The 12,321-nt window shown below is 46.3% G+C and overlaps 1 protein-coding gene across 1 annotated transcript; it reads left to right on the top strand.

Moving 5' to 3' along the window:
* The first annotated feature begins 1,489 nt into the window (after positions 1–1,489).
* On the top strand, positions 1,490–9,954 carry LOC108919959 (protein sprouty homolog 3). The gene is made up of 2 exons (XM_018728389.2): positions 1,490–2,151; positions 6,947–9,954. The coding sequence occupies exon 2, from the start codon at positions 7,018–7,020 to the stop codon at positions 7,876–7,878; it is 861 nt and encodes a 286-aa protein (XP_018583905.1). The 5' UTR covers positions 1,490–2,151; positions 6,947–7,017; the 3' UTR covers positions 7,879–9,954.
* The last annotated feature ends 2,367 nt before the right edge of the window (positions 9,955–12,321 follow it).

Below are 12,321 nucleotides of genomic sequence, written 5' to 3'. Positions count from 1 at the left end.
TCCCGAACCGGAACAGCAGCGCGAGGTCCAGGGAGGTGTGGGGTGAGGGGTGTAGTCTTGCTACCTGTTGGAATACAATGAGTATATGCAGTATATCAGCAAATAGTTTACTTGTTGAAGACTTCCTGTTCAAATCCTGGTAAGGGTCCTGCTGTCGTGACCTTGACACCTGAGAATTAGCATAGAGTGCTTCAGTAAGAAACATCCGGTCTTATATAAACGTATAAAAAGCAAAACTATATGTGTCCTTGCATAAAAGTGTATGCTGGATAGATAATAACTTGTGAACTAAAGATGTTTTTTTTGTCATCTCGTCCCAGTGCTGACTGCACTGCAGAAACACTTTGAAGAGGCCGTGAGAAATCGTCGGGAGATAATAAGGGTGGTGGAATGTTATGATGGCTGTACGGTAATACTGAGCGCTTTGATTCCATATTAAATTCGTATTGTCATTATGACCAACAGGATGGTTTTACATGGTACAACAGGACACAACACGATAATTACAGGTGAATGAACAAGGGACAGTAGGTAGCATAGTGCTTATGGGGACTGAATTATACCCTGAAAGTTACTCATTCATATACCCCCCCTGGTTAAGGCACTTAGCATGAATTGCTCCAGGTTTATAAATGAGTCAAATACTACATGGTGCCTGGGATAAGAGCATCATCTAATCAACATAATAGCAATAAATTGCAAAGTTAAGTAGTAACCATACATTTGGGTGGGGGTTCAACCTTGAGAATCATTGACATTCCAAAAGTCTTTTGGGACATATAACAATCTTAATAATTGAAACCTATAAATATTTTTTGCATTCACATCCAAAAGAAAATATGATTAAAATGCCCTAAAATATTACATCTACTCTTGCATATATTGCAATATATTTCATTCCATAGGAGACATCTTTACGTTTCAGTTCAGATTTAAGTAATATATGCTGCAAGTATTCCTTGAGTCATTTTCAAATACTTACATGTATTCTAAAACAGATTTTGAAATATATCTCTCTCTTCCATTTGGAAGTCTTTTTTCACAGTTGCACTGGGGAAGCCAGGGCTGTGCTGGGAGTCTGGGAGAGTCTGGCTGTCCCTGCATGGCCTCACTCCCCTTGCTATCATTTTTTCCCTCGGTTGCAGCTCCTGTCATTACTTTCTCGTGTCCTTCTCGCTGTGATTTGTTTCCCTCTGTCACTCTCTGGAGGCATTCTCAGACTTACCTCCGCGTGGACTGCCCCCGTTCCCTCTCCCCCTGCTAGGCTTTGCCAGGGGATTTGGATGAAACAGAGCCTAAAGGGAAGCAAATGGGATATTCAGTTTCGGCTTGATGACGCCACTTAGCCATTAACTATCTCCAGCGAATGTACCCTCAACCCCCCCAACCCCCCGCCTCTTTCCAAGACACTCCCCGGCATCTATCTACCATTCATATCCTACCTCTCCCAGGCCCTCCCCCCTCCTTTTCCTACTCTCCATCCCTCTCACTCGCTCTCTCTCTAACACAGACACATGCAAATACACAGAAACATAGCCCACTCTCTCCAGTAGATTTTAAACAGACCTCAGAGAAAGAGAAGATAAACATACAGGCAGGAAGGACTAACCAGGGACGGAGAGAGGGAGAAAGAGAGAAGGAGAGAGAGAGAGAGAGAGAGAGAGAGAGAGAGAGAGAGAGAGTGAGCATCCAGCACCAACACTTTCTGCTTCTATTGAAAGGAGAGAAACTACAGACCACAACTATCACCTTCTAATAGTGATCAGAAGTCCTTAATATTATTCTTTCTAATGTTGATCTTCTCTCTTTTCTGGACAACAAAGCAGGAGGGACCTTGATTTTTTTAATTGGATATTTCACAAGATCTGCTGTTCCCCACTCCTGTTTTCACTATTAAAAAATCCTTGAATTTTTGACTTTGGGGCAAAGTGTTCGGGGTGTGATTTCGAGTCAACTCCAAGATGGTGAACCGTGCTGGGATGCCCGCTGTGAAATGACCACTGTGCTGCTGGCATCGGTGACACTTCCAGGACACTTCTGAAGATCCGCTCATTCCCGTCACCTCAGGAACCCAACGTAAAGCCCCAGAGGTGTCCTCTGCCCAGCCTCAAGCGCATCCCTTCTTGGAAATGACTCTCCTCCTATTTAGAGGTAAGCACAAAAAAACGAGAGGGAACCATACTGTATTCCAATCAGCTTTTCCATTCTCTGATTCTACTTTTGATGCTTTGGCTGCTGCACAGGTGTGAACTTCAATGCTTCGTCCAACTGTACCTTGGACAGGAAACGATGGAATCGGTTGTTCTGTCTGGTCAGATGTGATAAGTGAAAGTGTGAGGGAACAGCAGGAAGATGGGTGTCACTGGGGGTGAATCCATATAGTGGGACTGCTTGAAGTGGACACTGCGTCCTTAAAATTCTAAAATCTAAACAAGCAACGGAATAAAAATTAATTTTGAGTTCCCGCATTCGACGTGCAATTTGTTGCCCTTCAACTTAGCGACTTCTCGAGATATCTGTCGTTTTCTTTTCTTCGTCCTTGCGAAAGGAAGGTGTCGGGAGATGTCTGACAGCCTGAAAGACATAACCTCACCTCTGTCTCCAATTTTCTCCTTTTCCTCCCTATATTACACTCTGTCGGCTCCTTTCTGCTCCCATCTCCGGAATCTCTCCCCACGGCCCGCAGTGTCTATTTCAGTCCATCCTGGGGGTCGGATACAGCACATCCGGAATCTCATACAATTTACTGTCATTCAATCCTGCTGTGTTCCCAGCGGGGCCCTGGAGACCAGCCCTGGGTCCCGTTGGGCGGGGGCGGTGTGTACGCTTAGGGTAGGGGTGGGGGTAAAAAATGGGGGGGGGGCTTCGTTTTGGTCATCCTTGGCTCCAACTCTTGCCCACCCAGATGTCTCCCCATTCCTGTACCCCTCTTACCCCAGTGCTTCCTTCACAACCCAACATGCATCTGGCCGAGGGCCACTGCCTTTCGCTGGAGCAAAGTGAAACAGTCAGTGTGTGGCAGCTGCTTTCATGGCTCACATAATTGTTGTTTCCTCTTGGGCCACGAGTTTAGGAAACTGTCTGAGAGGGTGCTTGCTGCGCAAGGACTGACTAATGCATTGCGTATGGCACAGAACTCGTCGCTCGGCCTCTCGGCGAGGGAAATAATAGGAAGGAAAGAACAGACACCAAGGAAAAGTCAGTTCCAGAAACAGGGAGAGTGGAAGAGAGGGAGGGGGAGAGAGGGGGAGAGAGGGGGAGTGACAGAGAAATTGATATCTCTAATGACAAGTTGCCCTGCAGGAAGCTGGAATCCTGATCGTTCAGGAGCGGCGGTGGACTGTAATCAGCAATAACATCAGAGACTGGGATGCGAAGGGGTCACGGACGCAGCGGGTTTAAAATAGCCTGACATTTTTGTGTCGTTGTTCACACTGAGCCCTGAAGATCCAAAATAGTATCCCCCCCTCTTCGCCAGCAGAATATCACGACTTCAGATGGGAAACCAGACATGTGACAAAATAGTACTAATGGAAACAATGTTTTTGGGAACAATTTCTGCAATCAAGTAAATAAGGCTTAAATAGCATTACTGCTGTTGCACCTCATCCACCGAGGCCAAAAAAAGACACTTCCTCTTTCATATCCTTCTCCGCATTTTTTTTCCTCCTTTGCTTTCGTTCAAGTTCTTGGGTTTTGAGTTTCCTAGAGGCAGTAGCCCGTAGCCAATTGTTATGAATAATATGCACTTCCTGATCCTGTTTCTGCGTCGGATTGGGTTACTCTGCCAAGGGTGCGTGGAAGGTAACTGGCACAGAGGCCACTGGACAGGGTTTCCAGGCATGGTTCTGTCAGCAGTTATACTCCCTCGGTGCAAGCTCTGTATTCAGGTTACCCCATGGCAGGCCCGGCTGGGTAAACACAAGCCTCCAGGAACGCCAGCACCCCTCCCGCCCCCTCCTCCGGCCCGACGCCTGTAGTGCTCCTTCTCATGTTCAAACCTGACGTCTTCCAGGCTTGAATTCCAATAAAAATGGGGGGAGTCTTTGGGATCTTTGGGTGTTTAGTTTGAGCTTTAAATGCAGCGAGTAAGCAGCCTGTCGGGGCCATGGAGCCGAGCAAAGTAACGGGCAATAAATCTAGCAACGCAAGGACTGAAATGCTCATAATGATGCCCGTAACCATCTCTTGACCCTTCTCGCCTCGCTGCGAGAACTGTACCGTGGGTTTAGCAAACACTTGAGGGCGTATATTCAGGAAAAGTGAGAGATACTGAGATATTCCACCGAAAGTCCAGATGATACAACAACAACAAGACACATTTCAGGCTAAGCAACGACAGAATCGCCTTACATTTACATTTATGCGTTCAGCGGATGCTTTCCGCCAGTGACATGCATCTCATCATCTTGCTGTATGCTGATTTACTACACGATCTTAACATATGCAATAACGAGGGCCTCGAATCGCAAACTGCCTTGTCAGCGAACTTTCCCCATAGGAAATTCCTTTCACTTTCACAAAACCCATCGGACACTTTGTGCAGAAAAGCAAGCTGGTAACTTTGTACACCTGCATCTCCTAACCCCGATAAAATCAGTTCAATGAACATTTGAGTTCGAAGAACCAGGGGCATTGGCACTTGGGGTACATGACCCCACGTCCCAGCTCTGCAAGCAGAGTGTTGGTTATTGATCTTTTAGCACCCGTGGTGGTGTGATGATGATGTTGGTGGTAGGGGGATGGGCGTGGAGCCTCAACGGATGGGCACTCTACATCTCACTTTACAGCCCTGTCAGTGCACTTAACAGAAAACAGACAGGATCTCTCAGGATGGTGGAAGAGGAGGTGGGGGGGCTGGCTGGGTAATGGATAATTACTTCCCAAACTTAAACGACCATAATGCCATCACCCCTGAGGAACTGCCTCCATATTGGTCTGGGACGGAAAGGTGGCTGGGGGGAGATATAATTGCCAAATAATGTGCAAGATGCCAAATGTAGACTTTTGCAAGTCACCCAGGATCAGAGGCTTTTAGGGCAACTGGGCAGTAGTCGATAACAAAACAACCACAAAGTCATTTGACCTCAGGGTTTTAAGACATGCGTCATAGAAAATGTGACCTAAGTTACATTACAGCAAGCCCATGGACAACAGCACAGTTTGAGTGTCCTCTTGAAATTGGAGTTAATGGAAAATTTTAGCTTTTACTATTGTGCACTTCTGAGTCTTCTTTCTGTGTAAGTTTTAGGCTCAGGGAGGGAGCTGGTCACAATCATCTGAACGTTCAACTTGGTGGATCCGTGTGTTGGCACTACCGACGTACCCTATGGGGGCAAGCCAGAAGTCGGATAAAATACGTTGCGCCGCAGCAGAAGGCTTTTCTAGGCAGAACATGCCTTAAAGGGCTGTAGTCTAAGCCCTAGCCAAGATGTGCACATTCCCTCTTGGTTTCCGTCACCTGTGGTCAAGCTGCGTGTAGATTTCATGGTCCGCATGCTCATCTAATGATAGCTTCCTCTTTGTCATCCAAAGTTTAGGACTTGTACACGTGCACAGTAGGATATGACGAGATTACTTGTTTTGAACATCCTAAGCAATGTTTATTTTCCTTTCCAAGCATAATTTGAAAATGTATTTAATGATTCCGGAATAGGCCTCTTTATCTCCAGGTTATTGCTGCAGATGCTATCTTACCTTTGTCCGAGCATCTGAGCGTCCTGCCAGGGGATTCGGTTGCCTGTAACCCAGATAGCCCTGCGGACGAGGCAGATGCTGTATTCTCTAATTGCTGTTCCTGTGTATGGATTTCCGTTCAGAGTTACTGTATGTCAGACTCCACTTCTCTACTGTCTTATCTTCTTATCTGAGCTGCTTAAATGGTTTTCCATTTGTCCTAATTACACCCTGTGACTGCGGACACTGAACGAAACAGTCGGTCACACTCACTTCCACTCCGAAGAAGTGCTCTGCGAGCGGAATGCTGGAGAAAAACTAATAACATCCCTTTTACAACTTAGTAATTCAGCAATAAGACTGAATAGCTGTAGTTATAAATTCAGTCTACACTTTGGCGTTTGACGCATTCATAGTGTAAGACGAGTTCATTTCATTCCTGCACGTTCCAATGATCTCTCAGTTGATTTAACAATGACATTAACGGATGGCAAAACATAAAATAGATTTTGACCAGACATCACTTTAGAACCAACCGTATGTGGGGAGAAAACAGTTTATATCAATGGTGAACTGTTTGGTTCGAAAACCCATAGTTGCAGCTACATCTTTCTGCATTTTGTAGGCATATCTGGTGCCTCTGTGGCTGCTGACCGTATCAGTTTCACTGTTCACGAATCTGCATCATGCCTTTCCTGGCCGTCTACTGGAAACACCTCCCTTTGCAATAAAGAGGAATTCAATCATTTGTCCTCAGCCGCATTTCCATTCAGATTATATCATGACTTTTATTCTAGAAATGAAGCAACAGTATATTGAAAATTACCCATGACAATGAAAATGTTATTTTTACCATCCTTTCCAGTGTTTGTAACCTTTAAATCTTTTTCTGTTGTTAACATAAATGAGTGAAAGAGGAATGCACTTGAATAAAGTGTACACTTGACAACTTAAGTAAAGTGTAATTCCTATACCCGTTGGCCTGAGGATTTTAAAGAATGAAGAATGCATCATAAAAAATGTGGCCCAATATACACTGTCAATAGTCAACGGCTCAGTTTAGGCTTTCCTCCAGAACTACATTGAAGTGGGACTTAATGGGAGCAGAACTACCAGAACACATCCATGTAATCCACTTTCTGACTGTGTAAAACTATGTGTAAACTATATAATAGGCGAGATTTGTAAAGAACTCCATTTTCAGTGATGTGAAAGCTGGCAAATGTTTAAATGAGGAGAGGAAGGTGACTCTGTCTTTTGGGAATTTCAGGATTCTCTGATGTGCCTTGATCAGCCCGAGCCCTACACCCTGGCCCCTCGCTTGGCTTCCTCTGCAGAAGGATGGATTTGGCGCTCTCTCACAGGATGGATCCCGATGGCCTGGACCTGCAGCAGGTGCAGGTTCTCTCCATTGACCAAATCCGGGCCATTAGGGCCAGTAACGATTACGTGGAACGACCACCGGTCCTGGAGCTTGGCCCTCCGTCAGGCCTCATCCTCCTAGACCATGATGACGAGCGTCCTGGCCCACTGCCACGCAGCCAGAGTCAACACCAGCACAGCCACCTCGCGCACCTGAGCCGTTCCAGCACCGTGAGCTCCGTGTCCCGTGGCAGCGCAGCGTCCGACCAGAGGCTGCTGCCCAGTCGGGCGTCCTCCAGCTCTGCCCTGGCGCCAGCCATTCGTGTCCAGCCCAAGGGTGAGCTGAAGCCCGGGGAGGGCTTGGGGAAGACACTGACCGAGGGTGAGGAGATGGCCCGACACCTCTTCATCTGTGAGCGCTGTGGCAGGTGCAAGTGCCAGGAGTGCGGCACACCTCGCAGCCTGCCCTCTTGCTGGGCATGTGGCCAACGTTGCCTTTGCTCGCCAGAGGCCGCCGTTGAGCACGGTACGTGCCTCTGCTGTGTCAAGGGCCTATTCTACCACTGTTCTGCTGATGACGAGGACAACTGTGCCGACCGGCCCTGCTCTTGTGGCCCTGCCCATGCCTGCGCCCGCTGGAGCACCATGGCGCTCGTGTCACTCTGCCTGCCCTGCCTCTGCTGCTACCCACCCGCCAGGCTGTGCCTAGCTCTGTGCCAACGGGGCTACGACCGCGCTACACGTCCCGGCTGTCGCTGCAGCAACACCAACACCGTGTGCCGCAAGATCTCCTCCTCCAATCCAGCGCCGTTCCCAAAGTCTCTGGAGAAGCCAGTATGACAAGGAGAATCTTCACCGAGCCTCCTGCACCCAAACGCCACTTCCACGTGAGGAGGGACCAAAGCACCTCAATGAGACTGATGAAGCAGTCCTGCAACCTACACCACCATGACCCAACAAAGTATACCTACACCATACTCACAATGTAATACTGCATTGCTATGTCTTCATTTGAATTTACTTATTTATTCAACGTCCTCTCAGCAAGACAAGTATGTTACTTCCATAGCAAGTCAACCCAGAGGACGAAATTCTAAACATTCATCAAGGTACTACCAGGCATGTGTGGCAAAAGCTTTGGTTAACGGTGTTCGTCAACAGAATGTTCACTGGTAGCAGCCTTTCCATGAACTCTCAAACTGCAAAGGGGAAAAAAGCAAACAAAAAAACATAAAATAAGGTGCGACAGGGTGCCGGTTTTATCTAAACGGATACAGAAGCCATTTCTGAAAGTGGAAGTGATCATGCAAGATGGAAGCTGCTTTCGCCATTTCAGAAGAAGGAGAAGGACCGTAAATGAAAGAATGGCACTGTGAGAGAAACTCCCACTGCTGAGATTCTATGGCAGGATGTTCGGATGCGTAGGTTCTTCAAATGACAGATGAAGGTGTGTGCATCCTGCGTGTGGTGCCATTCTGGGATGTGCAAAGGCGTTGGGAAGGGCTGCAAGTCCCAAAAGAGCAGCCAACCCCATAGAAAGACTGGAAGACTGGTCGTACCCCTCTGCTGCGCCTTACCTTGTCACGGCTACAAAACTCTGGAAGTGGGTTGGGCATAAGGGACCAAAAAAACTGAACTGTTGCACATTCCCTTTCAGAAAGGACAGCCGTGTGGGGCCTCATGAAGCATGCCAGAAACTAATCTGCCCGAGGAGATGCGGAAGAGAATCGCCAGGGACGACTGACACCTGGGCTCGTGCATGCAATTTTTTGAAAATGAAAAGCAGATCACAGGTTGGGGTTGAATTGAGGGCAAAGGGCAGTGGCGAGGCTGACTGTGACGTGCACCACTGCAAGCTGAAACAAGAGACAAGTTTTGCATTGACTAGGATTCTGCGCGACTGAGATGTGAGGAAGAGGACAAGATTTGGTCCTTAAATGCACTGATGTCTATCTGGGATGTGAAAATTTACACACAGTTTCAACTGTGCATAGTCATTTATATGCATATTCGTCTTATTTGTTCAAATTACTTTTGGTATATTTTTCTATGTAAACATGAATATTATTCTATTGTTATTTTTACCCGACTTTTAATACTCCACTAATTGTTGAATTTTGCCCTGAGTCAGAAGCCTGATCAGTGCTTTCACAGTAAACCACTTTGTATTGTGGGGGAGAAGTCCGTTTAATGGAGGTGCACCGGCACGTGCTCTGTGCCACTGACGGTGACCTACTGACCGTCGCCGTAACGTTATCGCAATTATCAGTCGGACGCGACGCTTTCAGACATACGTGCATGCTGTCGATATACGTCAGTGCGCAGGATTCCACCGGGGGGAGGCCAGTCTGGATTGTGCACCTCTAAGGAATCTGTGTAGAACATGGCAACCCCTCTTCCTTCTGCTCCACCTCCTTGCAAAAACACCTCTCCTCCATAATGCAAGACCTAATACACCCTCCTTCATGCAATCCTGTTCTTGGCTGGGCTCAGTGAACGAAGGTGCTCAGTGTGTTGGTACATGCAAATTCTCTCCTCTTTAAAGCCATCCTGGTGCTGTATGCAGACTGTAGGCTCACCACTATCAGTTCCCTTGTTGTATTCCTAAGTATTGCTTTGGTACAACTGGCATCCTGTATGTTGTAAAAGAATTTAAGGAGTATATGAAATATATAAATATATAAATAAGATTATATATAAATAAATATATGAATATAAATTTTACATTTATTTTTTCCGTTGCCAATGTTGTTGACAGGTCACAGATATTTATTTAAACTATGAGAGAGAGGTATTTATTTAATGGTGAAGATATGGCCCTTGTGACGATGACTTTTAGCTTTCTTTTCCTTGGAGCGACTGGACACCGTGGCCCTTTTCGGTTGCAGGTGGCTAATAAAGAGTGTTTTTAAGTGGCCTGTGCGTGTTAGGCTCTTGCATGACTTTCGTTTTCTCCGTGCGAAGGGGTACATGCAGTACATGTCGAAGGCATTACGTGTTGCGCATGCCTGCCTACATGCTGTGTAGGTTCATCAGCCACACTTGAGTTCAATGTGGTGCCCCCTCCTCCTCCTGATCTGCTTGATGGGGCAAGCAGATATATGCAGAGGTCAACGAAAAAGCACACTTCCAATTGGGTCGCATTTTGCGCTTGGAGCGTGTGCCAGAAAACACACTTGAATGCATATCCTTGGAAAAATGGCACATTAACATGCATGTGAATATGCTGGACATGGCTCAGAATGCTCAGCCAGCAATACTGGCACCTATTTGTCACCATTTGCCGCTTAAGAGGATGGCATGAAGGGCATTTCCTGCATAGGCATAACCCACACCTAAGTGGGCCAAAGCTTTGTCTTACTGGCACCATGAAACACCCACTATCTGCTTCACTGCAGCTGCTTTGCACTATAAATAAGTAATCATAGCCAGTGTGTGATAATGGGTTCAGAGAGAAGTGAATACAGACCTTTATACGGGAGCGGGGAGGGGCGAAAACGCTGCACTCTCGTTCTGCTCGTCTCTCAAGTGATGCTTCAACCAAAAGTCAAGGAGTTACTCCTTTTCTTTAGTAGTCCACAGCACCTCGGGTTTCTGAGCCAGGCAAATGCTACCGATAAAGCCCAAAAAGACAAAAATGCAGGCATATGTTGCCAAATGTCTTCTTTGCGCAACATGCAATTCTATTTGAGCCTTTCAATACCGTGTTCTTCCTTCGATTTGCACCTTACAGGTTCACTACTCTAATATCTGTAGCGTCTGCATGGCACAGTGTTCACACCAAAGTATTTTTCTCTCTACACCCTAGAGGTAACACTGCACCCCTCTATCTATGGCCCCCTTTTGGTCTCACTTTTGGCCACTAAGGGGCCCAAAACTGAAAGTTGGTACATCCTTGGTTTTAGCTCCAGTGCAGTAAAATGCTCTCCCTTTCTCCCTCAGGACTGAAACCCTCTCAACATTCAAGAAGGGTCTCAGAACCCACTGATTCTGAACCCAGCTCTCTCCGGACCTCCTAAAAGATACATAAGTTTGCATCATACCATATCATGATCCTGGAAAAACGAGTACAGGCAAAAATGGTGCCATCAGACAAGCTGTGCTTTCCTAATGTGCTTTGTGTCTGCATCTAAAGCTCTTTGTTGGTTGTGAAATGCACTTTTGCTTACTCAGTTGTATATCACTTTGGAGAAAAAATGTCTGCTTGATGAATAAATGTAACTATTAGCTTTGGATACCAGTAGAGAGGCAACAAGACAAGCTTCCTAAAGCCCCCAGCTTGCTTTTTTTTTTAGAGCACTTGCATCTCTGTGGAGCGCGAGTAAAGATTAATAATGTAGGGCTCAGTTACACATGGAAGCATGTTCATCAGCCCATACCCCTCCCCCCCACAATGGTTAGGGACCTGCTACTTTCACCTTCAGCATTCCAACCATCACCAAGTTTTTCTCTGTATAGACATACCTGCTGTCTACTGGCAAAAATACAAACTAGTAAAACCAAAACAGACAAAAAAAAATGTAATAGATTCTCTCCTTCAATGCCAATAAGTGACAAGTCAAACTGTTGCTTTATAATTCTGTCGACCAAGGGGAGTTTGAGTGACTCTAGTTCTTTCATTTCCTAACCTCTGACCCTTGGAACAATTGAGTAAGAGATGCAAGGTTGGTGGGGTTATCCCCGCCTCTTCCAAGTCCCCCCTGACTTCAACACCCTACACATCCCCAATGTGGCCCTTGGCATTTCTCAAAAGCAATGTCTCGGGTCAGCGTCCAACTCCTACCGTGTGGGGTGGGACAATGCAGCCTGTCAATCAAGCAGCACACAGCCGTCAATCATGTAAGGGGCCATTTTTTTGCAGCACACCCCCTGTCCGCTGCCCTGGTTGTAAAACTCACCCTGAGCATAGAATCACAGCAGAGAATCAGGATTCTGACTTTTATTATAACTTGAGATTTCTTATATAGCGTTTAGCTAGAATTCATTGAAACGATTCTAAAGTTTAGATATTACCAAGAAATGAACACTTAACGTTTTCTAGTGCTGATGGCCAGCTGAAATTAGTGTTACCATTAACTCTTCACATCAATTTGTGGAATCTATGCCAACATACAGCCACTTGACTTGACATATCTGGTCCCTGAGGGTTGCTGGGTGTGCTGCATTGGTTCAACTCAAGGCCTTAATTGTTCTAAAATAATCACATCAGATGGTATTCATTTAATTAATTTTCATCAACCACTTCTAAAATGCAGCTTTGCAGTCGTCTGGAGCGTATCTTGG

This window comes from Scleropages formosus, chromosome 14 (genome assembly GCF_900964775.1).
Source record: "Scleropages formosus chromosome 14, fSclFor1.1, whole genome shotgun sequence".
NCBI lineage: Eukaryota > Metazoa > Chordata > Actinopteri > Osteoglossiformes > Osteoglossidae > Scleropages > Scleropages formosus.
This window is presented reverse-complemented; position numbering and strand designations above follow the sequence as displayed.

What these genes read in the sequence shown, in the direction of transcription:
- LOC108919959 (XM_018728389.2), top strand. Translation starts at nt 7,018, where the DNA reads ATGGATTTGGCGCTCTCTCACAGGATGGATCCCGATGGCCTGGACCTG.